The 25,703-nt window shown below is 44.4% G+C and overlaps 1 protein-coding gene across 1 annotated transcript in view; it reads left to right on the forward strand.

The window, feature by feature from the left end:
• Positions 1-25,703, forward strand: part of LOC309564445 (uncharacterized protein) — a 382,799-nt gene that overhangs the window by 130,057 nt on the left and 227,039 nt on the right. The window contains 4 exon segments of the mRNA XM_082269075.1: positions 534-991; positions 7,804-7,861; positions 15,425-16,618; positions 24,568-24,616. Coding sequence (XP_082125201.1) covers positions 534-991; positions 7,804-7,861; positions 15,425-16,618; positions 24,568-24,616 — 1,759 coding nt within the window.

Genomic DNA, 25,703 nt, shown 5'->3' on the forward strand with positions numbered 1-25,703 from the left:
AGACTGTGAGGGACGGTGCCAGACCATCGTATTCCTCTTATCCTGAGGAACCTCAGACTGTGAGGGACAGTGCCGGACCATCGTATTCCTCTTATCCTGAGGAACCTCAGACTGTGAGGGACAGTGCCGGACCATCGTATTCCTCTTATCCGGAGGAACCTCAGACTGTGTGGGACGGTGCCGGACCATCGTACTCTTCTTATCCTGAGGAACCTCAGACTGTGAGGGACAGTGCCAGACCATCATATTCCTCTTATCTTGAGGAACCTCAGACTGTGAGGGACGGTGCCGGACCATCGTATTCCTCTTATCCTGAGGATCCTCAGACTGTGAGGGACAGTGCCGGACCATCGTATTCCTCTTATCCTGAGAAACCTCAGACCGTGTGGGACGGTGCCGGACCATCGTACTCTTCTTATCCTGAGGAACCTCAGACTTTGAGGAACGGTGCTGTCCTTCCAACAGACAAGAGGTTTTCCTGTAGTGAGTGCGGGAAGAGTTTAAATTCTAAATCCAGTCTTTATGTGCATCAGAGATCTCACACAGGAGAGAAGCCACTTTCCTGTTCTGAGTGCGGGAAATGTTTTTCACAGAAGTCATATCTTTACAGACATCAGAGATCGCACACAGGGGAGAAACCGTATTCCTGTCCTGAGTGCGGGAAATGTTTTTCACATAAGTCCAATCTTTACTCTCATCAGAGACTGCACACGGGGAAGAAGCCGCATTCCTGTCCTGAGTGCGGGAAATGTTTTTCAATAAAGTCCAGTCTTGACACACATCAGAGATTGCACACAGGTGAGAAACCGTTTCTCTGTCCTGAGTGCGGAAAATGTTTTTCAGTGAAATCCAATCTTTACACTCATCAGAGACTGCACAACGGTGAGAAGCCGTATTCCTGTTCTGAGTGTGGGAAATGTTTTTCAAGGACATCTAATCTTTCTAGACATAAAAAATCACACACAGGGAAGAAGCCACTTTCCTGTCCTGAGTGAGGGAATTGTTCCTCACTGAAGTCCGGTCTTCCTGTACATCAGGGGTCCCACACAACCCTGGAGTTGTATTAGCCTTGAATGCGGGAAATGTCTTCTATATGAATGTTGGTGGACATGTGGGGAAGAAGCACACCCTGATATACACCTCAGATATACTCCACGGCTGATCTTCATCATGTAAGAAACCCTTCATAAGGAGATCAGAGATCACCAAAGACATGGATGAAGTGTTGTCCCATTCATCCAACTAATTTTCTGTAAATAGACCTCCTCTGTTTACTATGTCAGGCATGGTCTCATACCAATAACTGAAGTATCTTTCTCATGTACTTATGAGTCCAGTAGACATTGAGGGACATAAGTTCAATAAAGCAACAATATTAAACCAACCATTAAAACAGACAATACCAAATTTGACCACTAGACGGCACTAAGTATCATAAAGATATAGCTCCTTCTAGTGGCCAAAAGTGGAATTTTCCATTTTAAATCAATGGAAAAAGCTCGACCAGCAAATAGCCTAATACCATTCATTCTTTCTCATACCAATAACTGAAGTATCATTTTCATGTACTTATGAGTCCAGTAGACATTGAGGGACATAAGTTAAACCAACATTATTAAACTGACCATTAATTAAAACAGAAAATACCAAATTTGAACACCGGACAATATCCCCCGGGAAAACATCCCCCTGGACAACATCCCCTGGGCAATATCCCCCGGGACATAGGGTTAGGGTTAGAGGGGGGATATTGTCTAGGGGGATATTGTCCAGGGAGGATATTGTCCGGGGGGATGTTGTTCAGGGGGAATATTGTCCTGATACCCCAACATGATAACGAGCCCAAACACACCTCCAAGATGACCACTGCCTTGCTAAAGAAGCTGTGAGTAAAGGTGATGGACTGGCCAAGCATGTCTCCAGACCTAAACCCTATTGAGCATCTATGGGGCATCCTCAAACGGAAGGTGGAGGAGCGCAAGGTCTCTAACGTCCACCAGCTCCGTGATGTCATCATGGAGGAGTGGAAGAGGTGATATTGTCCGGAAGGAATATTGCTGCACTCATTCGTCTATTTCCCAAAGACAACCTCTGGATATGACGCTGAGCACGTGCACTCAACTTCTTTGGTCCACGATGGCGAGGCCTGTTCTGAGTGGAACCTGTCCTGTTAAACAGCTGTATGGTCTTGGCCACCGCGCTACAGCTCAGTTTCAGAGTCTTGGCAATCTTCTTATAGCCCATTTTTATGTAGAGCAACAATTTTTTTTTTCAGATCCTCAGAGAGTTCTTTGCCATGAGGTGCCATGTTGAACTTCAAGTGACCAGTATGAGAGAGTGAGAGCGATAACACCAAATGTAACACACCTGCTCCCCATTCACACCTGAGACCTTGTAACACTAACGAGTCACATGACACCGGGGAGGGAAAATGGCTAATTGGGCCCAATTTGGACAATTGGTCTTGTCGGTGTACTCACTTTTGTTGCCAGCGTTTTAGACATTAATGGCTGTGTGTTGAGTTATTTTGAGGGGACAGCAAATTTACACTGTTATACAAGCTGTACACTCACTACTTTACATTGTAGCAAAGTGTAATTTCTTCAGTGTTGTCACATGAAAAGATAGAATAAAATATTTACAAGGATGTGAGGGGTGTACTTACTTTTGTGAGAAACTGTATGTAGCAGCTCAATGAATAGACCTCCAAGTGATGTTATTACCAGGTCGCAGCTAGGGGGAGCTCTAATGTTTAGAGTGTGATCTCAGGAGAGTGATTCCATCTAGCTCATATTATCCCTTTCACTTTTTTACACACATGTTAACATTTTGGGCCTGATGATTAGTTAACCCCCCCCCCCCCCCCCCAAACATATACACTGCTCAAAGAATTAAAGGGACACTTTTTAATCAGAGTATAGTATAAAGTCAGGTAAACTCCTGGGATATTGATCTGGTCAGTTAAGTAGCAGAGGGGGTTGTTAGTCAGTTTCACCTGCTTTGGTGTTAATGAAATCAACAACAGGTACACTAGATGGGCAGCAATGAGACAACCTCCAAAACAGGAATGGTTTTACAGGCCTCCTTTTTATTCCCCTACTCATCTTTTCTGAGTGTTTGTCACTAGTTTTGCATTTGGCTGGGGTCAGTGTCACTACTGGTAGGATGAGGCCATACCTGGACCCTATAGAGGTTGCACAGGCAGTCCAACTCCTCCAGGATGGCACAGCAATATGTCCCATTGCCAGAAGGTTTGCTGTGTCTCCCAGCACAGTCTCAGGAGCATGGAGGAGATTCCAGGAGACAGGCAGTTACTCTAGGAGAGCTGGACAGGGCCGTAGAAGGTCCTTAACCCATCAGCAGGACCGGTATCTGCTCCTTTGTATAAGGAGGAACAGGATGAGCACTGCCAGAGCCCTACAAAATGACCTCCAGCAGGACACTGGTGTGAATGTCTCTGACCAAACAATCAGAAACAGACTTCATGAGGGTGGCCTGAGGGCCCCGACGTCCCCTAGTGGGCTCTGTGCTCACTGCCCGGCACTGTGGAGCTCGATTGGCATTTGCCGTTGAACCCCAGAATTGGCAGCTCCACCACTGGCACCCTGTGCTTTTCACAGATGAGTACAAGTTCACCCTGAGCACATGTGACAGACGTGAAAGGGTCTGGAGAAGCGGTGGAGAACATTATGCTGCCTGTAACATCGTTCAGCATGACCGGTTGGGTGGTGGGTCAGTGATGGTCTGGGGAGGCGTCTCCATGGAGGGACGCACAGACCTCTACAGGCTAGACAATGGCACGCTGACTGCCATTCGGTATTGCGATGAAATCCTTGGACTCATTGTCAGACCCTATGCTGGTGCAGTGGGTCCTGGGTTCCTCCTGGTGCACAACAATGCCCGGCCTCATGTGGTGAGAGTATGCAGCCAGTTCCTGGAGGATGGAGGAATTGATACCATTGAATGGCCCCCCACGCTCGCCTGACCTGAATCCAATAGAACATCTCTGGGACATTCTGTTTCAGTCCATCTGATGGCGCCAGGTGCCACCTCAGTCTGTCCAGGAGCTCAGTGATGTCCTGGTCCAGATCTGGGAGGAAATACCCCAGGACACCATCCGTCATCTCATTAGGAGCATGTCCCAACGTTGTCAGACATGCATACAAGCACGTGGGGGCCATACACACTACTGAGGACCATTCTGAGTTGCTGCAATAACATTTCACCAAAATGGACTCGCCTGCTGCATCATTTTTTCACTTTGATTTTCGGGGTGTCTTTGAGTTCAGCCCTCTGTAGGGTGATAATTTTCATTTCCATCAAACTATGTGGCATCCTTTCCTTCCTAGTATATATCAGGACAGAGGCGTAACTAGAACCTTCAGGGCCCCGGTGCAAGAAACCATGCAGGGCCCCCCGGACACCTGGCCGGGGCCCTTCCCATTAATCCTGGGGCTCCTCCCACTGATCCTGGGGCCCTTCACTCTAGTTGCGGGGCCCTTTATTACGTTCCCACAGTGGGACCCTTTCACAAGTTCTGCAGTTGGCCCAGTGGGGGTGGGGGGGGGGACCAGGGGAGCACACAGGGGCCCAGAGACAGCAGAACACAAGTGAACTGGATAGGAGTGGCGGGGGCAGCATACAGAGGAACCAATCTCCTCCATTTTCCTCCTGCAGCTACAGGAGGAAAAAGGAGGACAGTGATTTCTCTACATGCTGCCCCCCCCCCCCCTCCTATCCAGGTATACAGGGGAGCTGCACAATATTTTGTTTACACTATCCCTAGCATGTGTCACTTTATATTTATCCTGGTCACTGGTCACTTCACTCTAATATTTGATTCACATATTTGATGATTTTATAATCCAGTGTTTTACCAAGTTTTGAGACCTATTTATATATTGTTGTATACACTTATGCTCTGATGGTTCACTGAGATATAGGGGTTTATTGCGCTGGTTTAATCCTGATATATACTGTTTATTGTATGTGGTGACACTACAAAACTAGCAGCATACCTCTGGTGCTCCATCCCTACTTTCACATCTCTTTCTTCCGATTCTTATTTCTCGTTTGGTGGCGCATAGATACTTACCCATTATATCCTTTCCTTCCTAACACATTATCCAGTCCATACCAGTATAGATCCTAACACATTACCCAGTCCATACCAGTATAGATCCTAACACATAACCCAGTCCATACCAGTATGGATCCTAACGCATTAACCAGTCCATACCAGTATAGATTCTAACGCATTACCCAGTCCATACCAGTATAGATTCTAACGCATTACCCAGTCCATACCAGTATGGATCCTAACGCATTACCCAGTCCATACCAGTATAGATTCTAACGCATTACCCAGTCCATACCAGTATAGATCCTAACATATTACCCAGTCCAAACCACTCTAGATCCCAACGCATTACCCAGTCCACACCAATATAGATCCTAACCCATTACCCAGTCCATACCAATATGGATCCTAACACATTACCCAGTCCATACCAGTATGGATCCTAACGCATTAACCAGTCCATACCAGTATAGATTCTAATGCATTACCCAGTCCATACCAATATAGATCCTAACACATTACCCAGTCCAAACCACTCTAGATCCTAACACATTACCCAGTCCATACCAGTATAGATCCCAACACATTACCCAGTCCATACCAGTATAGATGCTAACACATTACCCAGTCCATACCAGTATAGATGCTAACACATTACCCAGTCCATACCAGTATAGATCCTAACCCATTACCCAGTCCATACCAGTATAGATCCTAACACATTACCCAGTCCATACCAGTATAGATCCTAACGCATTACCCAGTCCATACCAGTATAGATCCTAACCCATTACCCAGTCCAGACCAGTATAGATCCTAACACATTACCCAGTCCATACCAGTATAGATCCTAACACGTTACCCAGTCCATACCAGTATAGATCCTAACGCATTACCCAGTCCATACCAGTATAGATCCTAACACATTACCCAGTCCATACCAGTATAGATCCCAACACATTACCCAGTCCATACCAGTATAGATCCTAACGCATTACCCAGTCCACACCAGTATAGATCCTAACGCATTACCCAGTCCATACCAGTATAGATCCCAACGCATTACCCAGTCCATACCAGTATGGATCCTAACGCATTACCCAGTCCATACCAGTATGGATCCTAACGCATTACCCAGTCCATACCAGTATAGATTCTAACGCATTACCCAGTCCATACCAGTATAGATCCTAACATATTACCCAGTCCAAACCACTCTAGATCCTAACGCATTACCCAGTCCACACCAATATAGATCCTAACACATTACCCAGTCCATACCAATATGGATCCTAACACATTACCCAGTCCATACCAGTATGGATCCTAACGCATTAACCAGTCCATACCAGTATAGATTCTAACGCATTACCCAGTCCATACCAATATAGATCCTAACACATTACCCAGTCCAAACCACTCTAGATCCTAACGCATTACCCAGTCCACACCAATATAGATCCTAACACATTACCCAGTCCATACCAGTATAGATCCCAACACATTACCCAGTCCATACCAGTATAGATCCTAACGCATTACCCAGTCCACACCAATATAGATCCTAACACATTACCCAGTCCATACCAGTATAGATCCCAACACATTACCCAGTCCATACCAGTATAGATGCTAACACATTACCCAGTCCATACCAGTATAGATGCTAACCCATTACCCAGTCCATACCAGTATAGATCCTAACCCATTACCCAGTCCATACCAGTATAGATCCTAACACATTACCCAGTCCATACCAGTATAGATCCTAACGCATTACCCAGTCCATACCAGTATAGATCCTAACCCATTACCCAGTCCAGACCAGTATAGATCCTAACACATTACCCTGTCCATACCAGTATAGATCCTAACACGTTACCCAGTCCATACCAGTATAGATCCTAACGCATTACCCAGTCCATACCAGTATAGATCCTAACACATTACCCAGTCCATACCAGTATAGATCCTAACGCATTACCCAGTCCATACCAGTATAGATCCTAACACATTACCCAGTCCATACCAGTATAGATATCCAGCATGATATTTTTCCCCATTGAGATCTGATGTGTTTTCAAAGTGTTTCTTTCATTTTTTTGAGTCGTATTTTTTCTTCCAGCAGAGGCCCTGGAGAACAAAATTTGGGTAGTTCCAATTGTTAATGTAAGATGACATTAGCTCAATGGTAAATATCAGCAAGAAATACACTAATGTTCATTTTAGGGCACGCAAACACAATATATTACCCAATTTTTTAGGTAAAATATAAAACATAAGGTTCTGTCGAATAAATAGATACCCAACATGCCAAACCTTAATATTGTGTGTCGGTGCAATGCTGTTGAACTTCAGTACCCAAATATTGCCCATAGTTGGCGCTTCAAAAGCCTTCACAGGTCATCAGTTTAGAGTTACCTGTAAATAATGTGCCTAGAAATATTGCTCTGATTGTGGGGTGCATGGCGATATGTAACGTGTGTAGCACAATTAATGTTTTCCTATGTCCATATCAGACCCTCAAACCAAACATGAAGTGGGGAAAACATGCACCCCCCCCCCCCCAACAGTACCAGACCACATGCCCTCCTTCCCGTGACATCAATGGTTCCAAGAGATACAGACTGCTTCCTTATGAGCCAGTGATAGCGGGATGCTGTCACATATAAAAGCAGTAGAAATATTAGTTCTATTTTTGATTTTTGGATCCCATTGAATAGGGGTTCAAACAGGCTAATGTTCTGGCATTCATCCAAGCAGCCAGGTTCAGACCGAGCCGTCAGCTCAACCCTAGATGCCAATTTCTACTGAGAGACAGAAATTGTTCATTGCTCAAGGAACCCCTAGAAACCTTTGGAGGAACCCTGGCTGAGAAAGGCTGGACTAGGCAGTAATATATTTCCCTCCCCCTTGGTGGGAGTGGAGATGACCCCATCTATAAGGATATACAGTACATACTGACTAAAGTTTTATGTACTACTACCCATATGGGGGGGGGGGGGGTGGCTTTGCCGCCCAGCTCTGTGACATTGTTCCCCTTGGGGCTCTGAGCCGGGCTTGTAGGGGCTACCTCTCCTCTTCTCTTCTCTTCCCATCTCGTAGTCTGAACTACAATCCCACCATTAAGTTTATGTTTTTCTCTTGCATATAAGTTTGCTATCGATATCTACTGTTGTAACGCTTTACTGACGACCATTGAAATGAAGCTCCACTGTCCTGTTATTTCCCCTGTTATCTACATCAAGTTGATGTAACTTTGTTGTTATTGTTATTTTTGATAAAACTAATAAAAATCTATTGATTGAAAAAAAAAAGGATATACAGTACATACACACACAGCACAAGGCCGAGTTGACACTACGATACGTTTCTCGAGGGCTGCAGTTCCTCTGAGCTCCACAAGGTGGTGATTTCACGTCTACCCAGACAGGAAATCTCTATGGAAGACAGGAAGTGATGGCAGCTACAGATAGGAAGTGATGTAAGAGTATAAATTAATTTCCTGGCGAGAGGCGATTTGAGGGAAGTAGAGGAGACATTGCTGGAAGTGGCAGCGGAGGAGGTAATAAGATCTTATTTGGGGGTATCGACTTCAAATCTGAGCAGTTGCAGCACCTCGTACAGTGGGATTCTGATATTTCAGCTACTGCCTCATACCATTTAGTCTTCTTTGTGTTTCAGGGGCACCACTGGAGGGGTTGTCGGGGTGTTCTGTTCTTTCAGGCATGCCCACCTTTGTACTGCTGCTCAAGGTGTGGGACTCTGTCAAGAAGTTAATGGGGAGCTCCATCTCTCAATATATAAACCACTATTTGGGGCAATCAAAGGCTTCCCGAGCTATTAGCCTTGGAAGGTTTTTAGCGGTGGGAACGGGTGGGGGTTCCTCTTACTCTTTCTCAATTATATGAGAAGGGTTCACCCAATTCCTTTGAGCAACTGTTAAGGGAATTTCCTCTGAACCAGAGGTGGTTCTATCAATTTTTGCAGCTGTTGCTGGGGGATCGGTATAGATCCTAACACATTACCCAGTCCATACCAGTATAGATCCTAACACATTACCCAGTCCATACCAGTATAGATCCTAATACATTACCCAGTCCATACCATTAGAGATCCTAACACATTACTCAGTCCATACCAGTATAGATCCAAACATATTACCCAGTCCATACCAGTATAGATCCTAACACATTACCCAGTCCATACCATTAGAGATCCTAACACATTACTCAGTCCATACCAGTATAGAGCCTAACACATTACCCAGTCCATACCAGTATAGATCCTAACATATTACCCAGTCTATACCAGTATAGATCCTAACACATTACCCAGTCCATACCATTATAGATCCTAACACATTACTCAGCCAATACCAGTATAGAGCCTAACACATTACCCAGTCCATACCATTATAGATCCTAACACACTACCCAGTCCATACCATTATAGATCTTAACACATTACTCAGTCCATACCAGTATAGATCCAAACATATTACCCAGTCCATACCAGTATAGATCCAAACATATTACCCAGTCCATACCAGTATAGATCCTAACACATTACTCAGTCCATACCAGTATAGAGCATAACACATTACTCAGTCCATACCAGTATAGAGCCTAACACATTACTCAGTCCATACCAGTATAGATCCTAACACATTACCCAGTCCATACCATTATAGAGCATAACACATTACTCAGTCCATACCAGTATAGAGCCTAACACATTACTCAGTCCATACCAGTATAGATCCAAACATATTACCCAGTCCATACCAGTATAGATCCTAACACATTACTCAGTCCATACCAGTATAGATCCTAACACATTACTCAGTCCATACCAGTCTAGAGCCTAACACATTACCCAGTCCATACCAGTATAGATCCTACACATTACCCAGTCCATACCATTTTAGATCCTAACACATTACTCAGTCCATACCACTATAAAATCTAACACATTACTCAGTCCATACCAGTATAGATCCTATTACCCAGTCCATACCAGTATAGATCCTAACATATTACCCAGTCCATACCAGTATAGCTCCTAACACATTACTCAGTCCATACCAGTATAGATCAAGGAACACACCAGACAGGTCAGGGATAAAGTTGTGGAGAAGTATAAAGCAGGGTTAGGTTAACCACTTGCCGACCGCCGCACGACTATCTACGTCGGCGGTCAGCCCCTCACAGGCAAACTAACGTAGGGCTACGTTGCTTGCTTGTGAGGGTCTAGGGAGCTCCCGCGCGCCCCCGCTCCCGCGTGGTCACGGACCCCCCCCGCGCGTGTGACCAGCGGACCCGATGTCCGCCGGCCACTCGGCGATCGGCGGGGGAGAGGGAGAATGTCAGGCAGCTTGTGTAAACAAGCTGCCTGTCATTCTCCTCGCTGTAAAGACACTGATCACATGGATCTACTATGTAGATCCGTTGATCAGTGTCCTTACAGCTCAAGCCACAGCCAATCACAGTAGAAAGCACGCCCCTAGGGACACACACAGCCCCTCCCTCCCAAATAAAGTTAACCCCTTCACTACCAGTGTATTTTTACAGTAACAGTGCATATATATAGCACTGATTACTGTAGAAATGTCACTGGTAACCCCAAAAGTGTCAAAAATGTCAGTCAAGGGTCCAATCTGTCCGCCGCAATGTCGCAGTACCGCAAAAAAAATCACAGATCGCCGCCATTACGGGTTAAAAAAAAAAAACAACAAAAATGACAAAAATCTTTCCCTTTGTTAGCAAACGCGATAACTTTTGCGCAAACCAATCAAAATACGCATTTTGCGATTTTTTTTTACCAAGCATAGGTAGCATAAAACAAATTGGCCGAAAATGTTAAAAAAATTTGATTTTTACATTTTTTTGGGGGGGAATTTCATATAAAAAAATGTGAAAAATATTGCTATTTTTGCAAAATTGACGCTCTTTTTTTGTTTATAGCGCGTGATCAAAAAATCGCACAGGTGATCAAATACCACCAAAAGAAAGCTCTGTTTGTGGGAAAAAAAGGACGCCAAATTCGTTTAGGTACAGCGTCGTACGACCGCGCAATTGTCCGTTAAAGTCAAGCAGTGCCGAATCGCAAAATACCCCCTGGTCGGAATGGGGTTAAAATCTTCCGGGGCTTAAGTGGTTAAAAAATCTCCCAAGCTTTGAACATCTCGCGGAGCGCTGTCCATCATCGGAAAATGGAAAGTATGGCACAACTGCAATCCTACCAAGACATGGCCGTCCACCTAAACTGACAGGCCGGGCAAGGAGAGCATTCATCAGAGAAGCAGCCAAGAGGCCCATGGTAACTCCGGAGGAAGTTTGTGAATACAAATGCCCCCCCCCCCCCCCCACACACACTTTTCACAGATTTATTTGTATAATTTATCATTTTCCTTCCGCTTTATAATTATGTGCCACTTTGTGTTGGTCTATCACATAAAATCCCAATAAAATACATTTACGTTTTTATGGTTGTAACATGACAAAATGTGGAAAAATTCCAGGGGTATGAATACTTTTTCAAGGCACTGTATACTGTATATAGATCAGACCAAAATGAGGGACAAATGATGAGGAAAGAGAGACTTTGTTCCAAATCAGGGACAATCCCTTGAAATCCGGGACAGCTGGGAGGTATGCTTGATCTATGATGGTCCTTCCACCTGAATTTACGGTTCAGACCTCCTTACAGAACTCCTGCTGGGAAATGAAGACAACCTTCACCTTCTTATCTCATTGGTCAAAAAAAACATTACTGGATATCAACCGAAAAATAAAGCAGTCCTTACATAGTAATAAGATTGAAAAAAGTCCATCTGGCTCAACCAATAAAAAGCATAAAACAGTAAAGAAAACCCAACCATACAATCTCATATACACAATCCTATACCCACAGTTGATCCAGAGGAAGGCGAAAAACCCCAGCAAAGCATGACCCAATGTGCTACAGCAGGGGAAAAAATTCCTTCCTGATCCCCCAAGAGACAATCGGATATTCCCTGGATCAACTTTACCTATAAATATCGGTACCCAGTTATATTATGTACACCTAGGAAATAATCCAGGCCTTTTTTTAAAGCAATCTAGTGAGCTGACCAGAACCACCTCTGGAGGGAGTCTATTCCACATTTTCACAGCTCTTAAGGCCCGTACACACGAGTGGAAATTTGGCCGGGAATTTTTGTCCGACGACCGATCTGCCGATTTTCGGCTTGTTAGTATGGTGCTTCCGACAACCGACTCCGACTTTTTGGCCGAAAAAATCCTGGTGTGCAGGCTATAAAATTTTTGTGGACCATCAAAACACGTCCAATTTTCATCTTATTAGTACAGATTTCAATGGGGAAAAATCTTATGAGCAAGACTAGGCATGCTCAGAGATGAAAGAACACATACAAAGCAATCCAACACATGACATCACTTCTGAAGTAGAATTCTGTCGTGCGGGAAAATTCGTGTGCAGTCTAGAGCACATTCCAACCAACAGACACCACTCTGGACAAAAGACGGACGACCGGTCGGCAGAAATTCGTTGCATGTGTACGAGGCTTTACTGTGAAGAAACCTTTCCGTATTTGGAGATGAAATCTCTTTTCCTCTAGATGTAAAGAGTGCCCCCTTGTCCTCTGTGATGACCTTAAAGTGAACAACTCAACACCAAGTTCACTATATGGACCCCTTATGTATTTATACATGGTGATCATATCCCCCCTAATCTCCTCTTCTCAAGAGAGAATAAATTCAGTTCCTCTAATCTTTCCTCATAGCTGAGCTCCTCCGTGCCTCTTATTAGTTTGGTTGCCCTTCTCTGCACTTTCTCCAGTTCCCTGATATCCTTTTTTTCTTCTAGGATGTGTGGGTGGATGCCATCTGGTCCAAGCGCTTTATCCACCTTTATTCTGTCTAAATATTTCTGGACATTTTTGAGCCATTGTGGATCATTTGGGGCAATTTGTGTCAATACCATCATCATTATGGTCATGACATGAGCTCCCCCTATGCTTCTTTGTATACACAGAGCTGAAGAAAGTATTTAATAAGCATTCTCTTTGTCCCAATTCACCCACTCCAGATTATTTCGTAAAGGGCCTACATGACCTTTTTACTATTAATAGTTAATTAATGGTAGGCACTTGTGCTTAGAGGAGTTCTGTTTTTATGGGTGGCCCCAGGTCAGTGCTGTGCATATGGGGGAGGAGGGCAGCTTAATACCTTCCCATAGCACAGAACCCACTGCCACTCTGTACAATGTCCTCCGTACTACAGTATACCTTACAACCTTTGACCTCCTCCTACCCACACTAGGCTGCCATTAGGGGAAAGAGAACAGAATACTCCCCTACAGATCTCTCCTCCACCAGCACCATCCTCCCTGCTATCCAATCCAATCCCTTCTCTTACTGCAGAATGACTTGGAGATTGGTGCCTTGCAGCCGGAGTTCTAGCAATTGCTCTAATTAGCCGGCAACTCCAGTCAAAACCTCCTGGCTTTACTGGTGATCATGATGACCCTACATTGACCTCAGAGCACTGCCTCAGGATCGTAATTATCATTCCTTGTCTGAGGATCTAAAACAAAACAAACCCAAGAAACAAAAGAAAATTTCTGATCCCGCAGGCCAAGAGAGTCTCGGGACTTTAAAAATGTAGAAAACACTTAACAGTCCAAATTAAATGTAGTCCTTAAATGTACAACAACCCTCCTATAACCCCCTCCCCCCACATTCTCATTCTATTATTGTGTGACCAATACCATCCACATAATTCTTACTTTAATTTCCCAAAGTTATCCGTCTACAAAAAGACCTGTATAGATCAAATGACGGAACCAATGAGGATGGAGGAGGACCGGAGTCACGTGACTGAGAAGATACTAAACCTCACCCTGGAGATCATCTACCTGCTGACTGGAGAGGTGAGGAGGATTCTGGGAGGTCACATGACATCACTCTTATTTCTATTAATAAAACGCAGACCTGACCGGATAGGTGAGGAGGATTCTGGGAGGTCACATGACATCACTCTTATCTCTATTAATAAAAACACAGACCTGACCGGAGAGGTGAGGAGGATTCTGGGAAGGTCACATGACATCACTCTTATCACTATTAAAAAAACACAGACCTGACCGGAGAGGTGAGGAGGATTCTGGGATTCTAACATGATATTCCTATTGATTCTCCAATACAGAGATTTCCTCTTCTGAAGTCAGGTGATCATATGACCATCACAGTGCCTCCATGTGACTCCCTAAAACCTGAGAGACACAACATGCAGAAGATTCTAGAAGTCACCAAGAAGATGATGTTGCTGCTGACAGGAGAGGTGAGCGGTGCTGGGAATTCTGGGACATTATCCAGTAACAGACAAGGGATGTGTCTGGATGGTGACTGTATCATTGTGTGTGTCAGGTTCCTATAAGGTGTCAGGATGTCACTGTCTATTTTTCCATGGAGGAGTGGGAGTATTTAGAAGGACACAAGGATCTCTACAAGGACGTCATGATGGAGAATCAGCCGTCCCTCACATCACCGGGTAAGAGGAGACTTTATTGTAAAGGAGAGAGCAGTACGGAGGCTCCACCTAGATCCCCCATCATCTGATGAACACATAGAAACAATGTATTCAGTCATACCTGCTAGAAAATTACTTAGAACCCCCAAACATTATATATTTATATATATATTTTAAATTGAGGCCCTAGAGAATAAAATGGTAGGTGTTGACATTTTTTACATCACATGGTATTTGCGCAATAGTTTTTCAAATGCAAATTTCTGGAAAAAATACACTTTATTGAATTTTAGTGCACACGAACACAATCATAATATGATAAAATCCTCAAGCTTTTGAACCCTAGAACGTGATAATGAGGGAGGAGTCAGTAACTCAATGATTCAGGATCAGTCCAGTCTTCATCTTGGTTGTTCTCCCCCCATCCTCACTCTCTGACCTTTGGTGGGGCTCAGCCCAGCTTTTATTCATGACTAAATCATGGACTAAATAAGGAAGTGCAGGATTTCTTGTGTTGGGAAGATGGCAATGAGTGATAGAGGGGGAGGGGACACTCATCCTATAATCCCCTCTTCACTGTCACTCCTATAAAAGACAGTTCTCATTGTTTCCTCACTCTGTGACTAAGGTGCATGAATAAAGAAATGAACTGGTAGGAGATCAGAGGACCCATTTACTAGTTACCTTAAGGGTGGAATTGTAAGATCCTCAGAGACAAAGCTGCCTGATGTTGGCGGAGTCCTTGCTTAGGCTAACCAATCTGTTCATGTCTAGTAATATTATTTGTATTTCTATTTTAGTACATGGACGGGAGATGAGGAAAACCTCAGAGGATTGTCTCACTTTGTCTCCAGACTGTAAAGTAGAAGATGAGGACATCACACAGTATAGTCCAGGAGAAAACCCGGCTACCTCAAATGTCCATCCGGCACCACACAGTGTAGATGGACCATCGTATTCCTCTTATCCTGAGGAACCTCAGACTGTGAGGGACAGAGCCGGACCATCGTATTCCTCTTATCCTGAGGAACCTCAGTCTGTGATAGACGGTGCTGTCCTTCCAACAGATAAAAGGTTTTCCTGTACAGAGTGCGGGAAGAGTTTAAATTCTAAATCCAGTCTTCGTGTGCATAAAAGAACTCACACAGGAGAGAAACCGTATTGCTGCCCTGAGTGTGGGCAGTGTTTCTGTTTTAAATCCAGTCTTAATGAGCATAAAAGATCTCACACAGGTGAGAAGCCATATTCCTGTCCTGAGTGCGGAAAACGGTTTAATTTTAAATCCAGTTTTCTTGTGCATAGAAGATCTCACACAGGTGAGAAGTCGGTTTCCTGCCCTGAGTGTGGGAAAGTTTGTTTAACAAAGTTCCAGCTTTCTATACATCAGAGATATCACACAGGTGAAAAGCCGTATCCGTGTTCTGAGTGTGGAAAATGTTTTGTGCAGAAGTCACATTTGAACAGACATCAGAGCTGGCACACGGGGGAGAAACCACTTTCCTGTCCTGAGTGCAGGAAATGTTTTTCGCAGAAGTCACATCTTTATAGTCATCAGAGATCGCACACAGTGGAGAAGCCGTATTCCTGTCCTGAGTGTGGGAAATGTTTTTTAAGGAAGCCACAGCTTTACACTCATCAGAGATTGCACACGGGGGAGAAACCGTATTCCTGCCCTGAGTGTGGGAAATGTTTTTCAGATAAGTCCAATCTTTACTATCATCGGAGATGTCACACGGGGGAGAAGCTGTATTCCTGTCCTGAATGCGGGAAATGTTTTTCACATAAGTCTTCTCTTAAAAGACATCAGAGATCTCACACAGGGGAAAAGCCGTATTCCTGTCCTGAGTGCGGGAAATGTTTTTCAGATAAGTCCTCTGTTAAAAGACATCAGAGATCTCACACAGGGGAGAAGCCGTATTCCTGTCCTGAGTGCGGGAAATGTTTTTCACAGAAAGCCCATCTTTACACACATCAGGGATTGCACACTGGGGAGAAGCCATATTCCTGTCCTGAGTGAGGGAATTGTTCCTCACTGAAGTCCTGTTTTCCTGTACATCAGGGGTCCCTTGAGGTGTATTAGTGTCTTGAGTGTGGAAATGTCTTGTATATGAATGTTGGTGGACATGTGGGGAAGAAGCACACCCTGATATAAACTTCAGATATACTCCATGGCTGATCTTCATCATGTAAAAAACACTTCATAAGGAGATCAGAGGTCACCAAAGACATGGATGAAGTGTTGTCCCATGTTGGCCATTAATAGCAGGAGAAAAATAAAAATGTAGAGTACAGAGAGTACATTTTGTGGGGGAAACTTTCACAAACACTTTATGGCACTTTTCCACTGCAAGTACCGGCTAGTACCGGCTCGGCTCTACTCGGCCCTGCTTGGCCTGGTTTGCTTTTCCACTGCTGGTACCGCATGGTATAGGGTCGGAACGGTTCGGTACGGTACGGTATAGGTTTGCTTTTCCACTAAAGCAGTACTAAAGTTAAGTGGGTGGGATAACAACGGGGTGGGTGTGATTCTCTGACCAATCAGTGGCTAGTAGTGACTGCATGCAAAGGATTGTGGGATATGGTACCAGTTTGGTACCTGTTGGAACCACAATCGAATAGGTACTGTTTTTTCAGAGCCATACCGTACCGTACCGTTCGGTTCCATGCAGTGGAAAAGCAAACCTATACCGTACCGTACCGAACCGTTCCGACCCTATACCATGCGGTACCAGCAGTGGAAAAGCACAAAAGGGTGCCGAACCGGTACGGTTCCATGCAGTGGAAAAGCGCCATTTTCAGATCTGTTTTTTCAAAAAATAGTTACATAAATGTGACACTCATTCACTGAGCCGTGTGAATGTTGGTTGTGTTTGATTTCATACAGTGATTTTATATGATCATCGGCTCCATCTAGTGGTCATAATGCCATATTGCATTTCAGGAAAAATATCTTATTATGGCCCCTAGATGGAGCTGACGATCATAGGAAATCACTGTATTAATTAAATTACAGCCAGAACTTATCACGGCTCGGCAAATGGTTGTCCAATTTCTCCTACTCATTTTTTGTAAATAGACCCTTTGTTTACTATGTCAGGCATGGTCTCATACCAATATCTAAAGTATCATTCTCATGTACTTAGGAGTAGTTAGCTGGACAGGGCCATAGAAGGTCCTTAACCTATCAGCAGGACTGGTATCTGCTCTATTGTGCAAGGAGGAACAGGATGAGGACTGCCAGAGCCCTACAAAATGACCTCCAGCAGGCCACTGGTGTGAATGTCTCTGACCAAACAATACATGAGTAAGACTGACCTATACAGCGACGGCTAACCAGTTACCCTTCTTGGATCTCTTAATTTCTCGCGTGGGCTCTAGCCTAAAAACGACAACGTTTCGTAAAGCAACGTCGGCCAACACGTTACTCCTCGCACAAAGTCACCATCCACGTTCTCTAATCAATGGCATTCCTGTAGGCCAGTTCCTCCGCCTTAAGCGGAATTGCACAGAGGAGGCTGACTACCAAATGGAAGCCAGAGATCTCCACAGACGGTTCAGAGAACGGGGTTATTCCCATAATACCATCAAACGGGCCCGGAAAAAAGTGGGACCCAGACAGAGATCGGGGTTACTCCTTAAAAAAGATGACTCTGTGTCTCGGACTGGGGTACATCAACAAAGCCATCCTAGGATCATCACACGCTATGGTTCGCAATGGGACCAGGTCCGTGAGGTGATCACCAAACATTGGCAGGTTTTAACCGTATCACCTTTACTTGAAAAAATTGTGGGACCCCGACCCCTGATTACCGCCAAACGTGCGAAAAATCTAAAAGATGCCCTAGTACATTCTGAGTTCGTACGTACCAAAACACCGCAAACTTGGTTGACTTCTTTGCCCCCATTTAAAGGGATGTTTGCATGTGGAAAGTGTTCTATCTGCAAACAAGCAATAAATTCAAAAACTTTTTTTAGCTGTGATATGAGTCAGGAGTACACCATTAACAGTTTTATTAACTGTCAAACCAAAAAGGTGATCTATCAAATCATATGTCCCTGTAATAAATCCTATATCGGGAAAACAAAGCGTCAACTTAGGGTCAGAATCCTCAAGCACCTAGCAGATATCAGGAACAAAATCAATAATAAAACGATACCCCTGCATTTCTTACAGTACCACAGTGCCAACCCGGATGGACTACTATTCCGTGGCATTTATGCGTTAAAGCTCCCCGCAAGACGTGGAGACTTTGACACTGTGCTACTTCAGAAAGAAAAGCTTTGGATATTTAAAATGGGGTCTTTAGCCCCTGTGGGGCTGAATGTTGAGTTTAGCCTGAGGCCATTCCTTACTCTATAATTAACAAATTTGCCATCTACAGCCTTTCTGACCATCAGGAGAACACAACAGCCCCTCTTCTTTATCAGTATTATCAATATGTTTATCTATACACTTTATGTCCTGTTCTACTATTAGGTTTTTGTTCAGTATGACCATACGATTGACATGATCCCTCTTGTATGAACTCTGACTTAGGTCCTCCTCCTTTCCCCCTTCCCCCTCCCCCCCCCCTAGTGAATCTTAGTCTGTCTGGCCATCATCTAATGGCCCAAATATGTTCTGGGTTACTGTACGGCCCTTCTTAATATTGTACCTTATTGTCCTCACAATATGGGGAAATAGTGGGAATCTGAGGATACCTATAGCAACACTATATATTTCTCTCACTAGGTCCCCGTTATTACATTAGATCCTCGATTGTGTGACTGTTTGCAGCATTTGGTACCTCTGGGTCCTCTATTCCCTTAGTTTGATTTTGTATGCACATTTAGATTTATTTTCATTTTTATTTTTGTCTTTCCAAGTAACCCCGCCTTTTCTATTGATATGGCCATATGTGGTTTCAAGAGACCCCTATTTTTCTTTTTATAATATTCTTAAATAGCACATCAACATGTTGTGGCTATGCTTGGCCATGCTGAGTGGTCTTTAGTACTCGGTATGGCCCAGTACTAGTTGCCGTGGAGATGTGCACTGTACAAGCAAAGTTCTATGGAGCTATGTTGGTTTCCCTTTGAATGTGTAAACAGTATACTGACACCTAGCGGCCCAATGGTATTATAACATGTTGATGGCCTCGGGTTAATTTCCATTCACCTGAATGGGATCAATTAATTAATGTCTACTATAAATGGGAATCCATTGCTCCCCTTGAATTAGCTCCGATGAAACCGACCTAGTCGGTGAAACGCGTCAGCCTTGCCAGTGGGACTGCATCACCAAGACCAACCTCCTGGACGTGTGTCGGTGACCCCCCTAACTTTGGGTTGGCTACGGCTTTCCCAGATTAGCTGCTCGCCGCTACCGGATGTGACGCGAGACCGGCCGTCACGGACCTGTCTGTCACTGTCCAGAGACTCGGCTTGAGCAAGCGCCGAATGGGATTACGCCGCTGTGAGACTGCACAAGCCGTCGGGTCACTGCTGATTCACACACGGAGGTACAAACTTTGTATATTCATTTCACGACCTCAAGGTTCACAATCTCTCCTACCTGCCAGCACTTAAGGACTCCCCCACCTGTCCCCCTTATACATGTGAGACAGGCAACCTCACTACTGAACGGTCTTTTGGGGATTGTTCTGTGTATGTCTATGCAAAATTGGAGAAGATTGCTACAACCTGTAGTTGGGTTTGTTCATATTCTGATGGACATCATCATCATTTGGAGTCCTCATCGTCCAGCTAGCACCTATTTCCTACTCTAGCAGCAATTGGAATACCATTTTTTATCCCATTTTTTGGATCCATACTTATTTCAGGAGATTTTCTTTTTCTCTTTGCAGTTTTCACTTGCTTCCCTTATCCAATTGTAGGTGGTTTGTTGCTTATAGTGCCTAATCAAGTTACAGCTATACCCAAATATACGGTACTCCCATTCAGGAACACTGTAGGCATTGGTTTTTCTACCATATGGATGTGGCTCTACATTTTTGATTGATTTCTTCCGACAGCACTCATACTCAATTGTCATTGTGGTCTGTCTGTGATGCTATCCACTGTATGTACTTGTTTTTATTGTTGTATTATGTATTGTGTTCATGTGTGTCTTTTGCTCATCCACCAGGCATAAGTGCTTCAATAAAATATATTTTTTATAATTTCCACTTTATTCAGCTATCTCAGTGCAATTATTGGGGTCTATATTTGATCAACTTTTGGTTCTGTGAATAGGTTTTGGAAGCCTTCTGTTTCCATTACATTCACAGATACCTCCCTTTTTTTCTATATAGACTTCATGAGGGTGGCCTGAGGGCCCAACATCCTCAAGCTTGGGTGTCGTACCCAGACCCTACTCTGTGAAGATGTTATCTGATGATGCTTCAGGCTCTGAATCCTGTGTGGGGCGCTCATATTGGCACTCATTAAAACTTGCTGAGTTAGGCGCAGGATGTTTTACAGGTCCAGGGCGGTAGTCCATCGCTATGGAACCCGGTCCCTGAAGACCTCTTGAGGGATTTGCCCACCATGAAGGAATAAGCTTGGACTTTATATACAGTCCACCATCATCGATAGGTAAGACAGGGTCACCCTGTACCTTTGTCTGTTGCTGTATAAATGAGGATGTCCTTGGTATGTGTTCCCTTTTCAAAAGTGGTGCTAAAATGCAACCACTCAGAGCTCAGTCTCAGGTGGATGGTCAGGTATTACATCACATCAATGGTCATACTTTAATGCCAGCCCATAAAAAGCACTTTCTTTCACCTTTTCGCCACTAGGATTCATTGCAGGATGGTCTACATGCATACTTCCTCCAGACCTTCTCCAGCACCCTACTCCATGAGTACCCCAGAGGGGAATACCCTCACTTGTAGCTATGGTGGAGACCAGGAGAAAGGGGGGCCAATTCTACAGTCAGAGTGATAATGTGTCTCTTATACCTTAGCAGGAACCACCAATGTCCATACCAGACCCTTAATCCAAACATGAAGGGAGAAAAGCACGCCTCCCCCCCCAACCCATACGAGACCACATTCCCTCGTTCCCCGTAACATCAATAGTTCCTTGAGACACAGCTATATTTCTCTCCCCCTTGGTGGGAGTGGAGATGACCCCATCTATAAGGATATACGGTACATACACACACAGCACAAGGCCTTGTTCTCACTACGAGACGTTTCTCAAGGGCTGCAGTTCCTCTGAGCTCCACAAAATGGTGATCTCACGTCTATCCAGACAGGAAGTCTCTATGGAAGACAGGAAGTGATGTCAGGTACAGACAGGAAGTGATGTCAGCTACAGACAGGAAGTGATGTAAGTGTATAAATTAAGTTCCCAGCGAGAGGCTTTTTGAGGGAAGTAGAGAGGAGACATTGCTGGAAGTGGAAGCGGAGGAGGTAATAAGATTATTTTCAACATCCAAAGGAGGCTGGGGGTAAAGGCTCCAAATTCGAGCAGCAATTGCAGCACCTCGTGCAGTAGGATTTTAAGATTTAAGCTACTGCCTCATACCATTAAGGCCTCATGCACACACAGGCTGTTATCAGCAGTTTTTGGCTGTAAAAAAAAAAAAACGAAAACTAGTGGGTTTTGAGTGGCATTTTTCAGCTGTTACATAGTTACATTGTTAGTGAGGTTTAAAAAAGACATCAGTCCATCCAGTTCAACCTATGATGTGTGTGTTTGCTGTTAACCGTACATTGTATACCCTTTATGTTGTGGTCTTTAAGGTGCCCATCTAATAGTTTTTTTTAAACTATCGATGCTCCTTGCTGATACCACTGCTTGTGGAAGAGAATTCCACATCCTTACTGCTCTGACAGTAAAGAACCCCTTACATATTTTAAGGTTAAACCGCTTTTCTTCTAGTTTTAGAGAGTGGCCACGTGTCTTATTGTATTCCCTTTCTCTGAAAAGTTTGTTCCTTGTGCTATGGTCACCAGCACAGTATTTGTACATTGATATCATATCCCCCCTCATCGTCTCTTCTCCAAAGAGAATAAGTTCAATGCTTGTAGTCTTTCCTCATAGCTGATGTCCTCCATTACCCTAATTATTTTTGTTGCCCTTCTCTGGACTCTCCAGTTCTAGCACATGCTTCCCGAGGACCGGTGCCCAGAACTGGACAGCATACTCCAGATGTGGCCGGACCAGAGTCTTGTAGAGTGGGAGAATAATCTCTTTATTTCTGGAATGAATCCCCTTTTTTATACATCCCAGTATTCTGTTGGCTTTGCTTGCAGCGGTTTGGCATTGCATGCCACTGCCAAGCCTGTAGTCAACTAGTACCCCCAGGTCTTTTTCCATCTTAGATTCACCCAGAGGTTCTCCCCCCTAGTGAGTAACTTGCGTTTGTTTTTCTGACACCCAAGTGCATTACCTTACATTTTCCAACATTAAACCTCATCTGCCATGTAGTTGCCCACCCCATTATTTTGTTCAGGTCTTCTTGTAAGGTTTCCACGTCCTGCATAGAAGTTATTGCCCTGCTTAGTTTAGTATCATCCGCAAATACCGAGATTGTGCTGGATATCCCCTCCTCTAGGTCGTTTATAAATAAATTACACCGGATTGGTCCCAGGACAGATCTTTGGGTGACCCCACTTTCCACACCTGCCCAATCTGAGTACTCCCTATTTATCACCACACCAGCTGTAAAACGACTCTAACGTCAATAAACGCCAAGAAAAGCCAACAAACGCTGCTTTTGATTCAGTTGCTTTTTTTAAGCCTGGGTTCTGTTTGGAGGTGTCGTTGATGGAACATAGCCTGGGTTCACACTGGTGCACGCTGAACACCGCATGGGATTTGCACCAAAAATGCATCACATTCCTGTGCACATCACATGCGATGTCTGTGCGATGTGATTTTGAGCCATATATTTTGTATGGCTCAAATTGCATCACATTTGCACCAAAATGTTGTAGGACCCTTTTTTTTTTTTTTTTTTTTACACACCTAATCGCTTTGCATGGGTGTGAACACCCATGCGGAGCGGTTCTGGCAAGCTCACTGCATTTTGCAATTTGTTTCAGGGTATCGTTCATGGAACATGAAGCCCCCGTTGACATTGTGCTGAACCACTTGAAAAAAAAAATAAAATCCAATCCCTTCTCTTACTGCAGACAGTGACTTGGAGATTTGTGCCTTGCAGCCGGAGTTCTGGCAATTATCCTGATTAGCCAGAAAATCCAGTAATAAGGCAGGAGGTTCTCCTTCCTGGATATCATGATAACCCTACATTGACCTCCCAACACTGCCTCAGAACAAAACCGCTCAAAGGAAGGATTTGGATGAAAGTGACATCACGCCTATCAGTAAGCAGGCTTCTAGCAATTGCCCTGATTAGCCGGCAACTCCAGTCAAAAGCCAGGAGGTTCCCTTTACTGGACATCATAATGACCCTACACTAACCTAAGAGCACTGCCTCAGAGCCGGTTCACACTGAGGCGATCCGACTTGCCGGGGCGACCTGTGAAGTCGCGGTGCACAGCGTGCACCGCGACCTCGGAGCGACATGCACGGACTTCATATCATTGAAGTCAATGCAGGTCGCTCCAGGTCGCCCCACAGTAGTACAGGACCCTTTTTCTAAGTCGGAGCGACTTGTGTCGCTCCTATTAGAACGGGCCCTGTGCTAATCTATGGCAGGCGACCCATGGCGACTTGTCAGGAGACCAAGTCGCCCCAGTGTGAACCGGCTCTCAGGATCGTAATTATCATTCCTTGTCTGAAGATCCAAAACAAAACAAACCCAACAAACAAAATATAATTTCTGATCCGGCAGGCCAAGAGGGTCTCGGGACTTCAAAAAAACACTAAACAGTCCAAATTAAATGTAGTCTTTATGTACAACAACCTTCCTATTACCCCCCCCCGCCCCCCATCCACATTCTCATTCTATTTTTGTGTGACCAATACCATCCACATAACTCTTACTCTCATTTCCCAAAGTTATCCGTCTACAAGGAGATCTGTACAGAACAAATGATGGCACCAATGAGTATGGAGGAGGACCGGACTCACGTGGTTGAGAGGAAACTAAACCTCACCCTGGAGATCATCTACCTGCTGACCGGAGAGGTGAGGAGGATTCTGGGAGGTCACATGGCATCACTCTTATCTCTATTAATAAAACACAGACCTGACTGGAGAGGTGAGGAGGATTCTGGGAGGTCACATGACATAACTCTTATCTCTATTAATAAAACACAGACCTGACCGGAGAGGTGAGGGGGATTCTGGCATTCTAACATGATATTCCTATTGGTTCTCCAATACAGAGATTTCCTCTTCCGAAGTCAGGTGATCATATGACCATCACAGTGCCTCCATGTGACTCCCTAAAACCTGAGAGACACAACATGCAGAAGATTCTAGAAGTCACCAAGAAGATGATGGAGCTGCTGACAGGAGAGGTGAGCGGTGCTGGGAATTCTGGGACATTATCCAGTAACAGACAAGGGGTGTGTCTGGATGGTGACTGTATCATTGTGTGTGTCAGGTTCCTATAAGGTGTCAGGATGTCACTGTCTATTTCTCCATGGAGGAGTGGGAGTATTTAGAAGGACACAAGGATCTCTACAAGGACATCATGATGGAGAATCAGCCGCCCCTCACATCACCGGGTAAGAGGAGACTTTATTGTAAAGGAGAGAGCAGTACGGAGGCTCCACCTAGATCCCCCATCATCTGATAAACACATACACGGCTCAAAAAAATGAAAGGAACACTTTGAAAACACATCAGATCTTAATGGGGAAAAATATGCTGGATACCTATACTGGTTCGAACTGGGTAATTTGTTAGGATCTATACTGGTATGGACTGGGTAATGTGTTAGGATCTATACTGGTATGGACTGGGTAATGTGTTAGGATCTATACTGGTATGGACTGGGTAATGTGTTAGGATCTATACTGGTATGGACTGGGTAATATGTTAGTATCTATACTGGTTCGAACTGGGTAATTTGTTAGGATCTATACTGGTATGGACTGGGTAATGTGTTAGGATCTGTACTGGTATGGACTGGGTAACGCGTTAGGATCTATACTGGTATGGACTGGGTAATTAGTTAGGATCTATAC

Source organism: Pelophylax lessonae (genome assembly GCF_965119305.1).
Source record: "Pelophylax lessonae genome assembly, chromosome: 9".
In the NCBI taxonomy this organism is placed as follows: domain Eukaryota; kingdom Metazoa; phylum Chordata; class Amphibia; order Anura; family Ranidae; genus Pelophylax; species Pelophylax lessonae.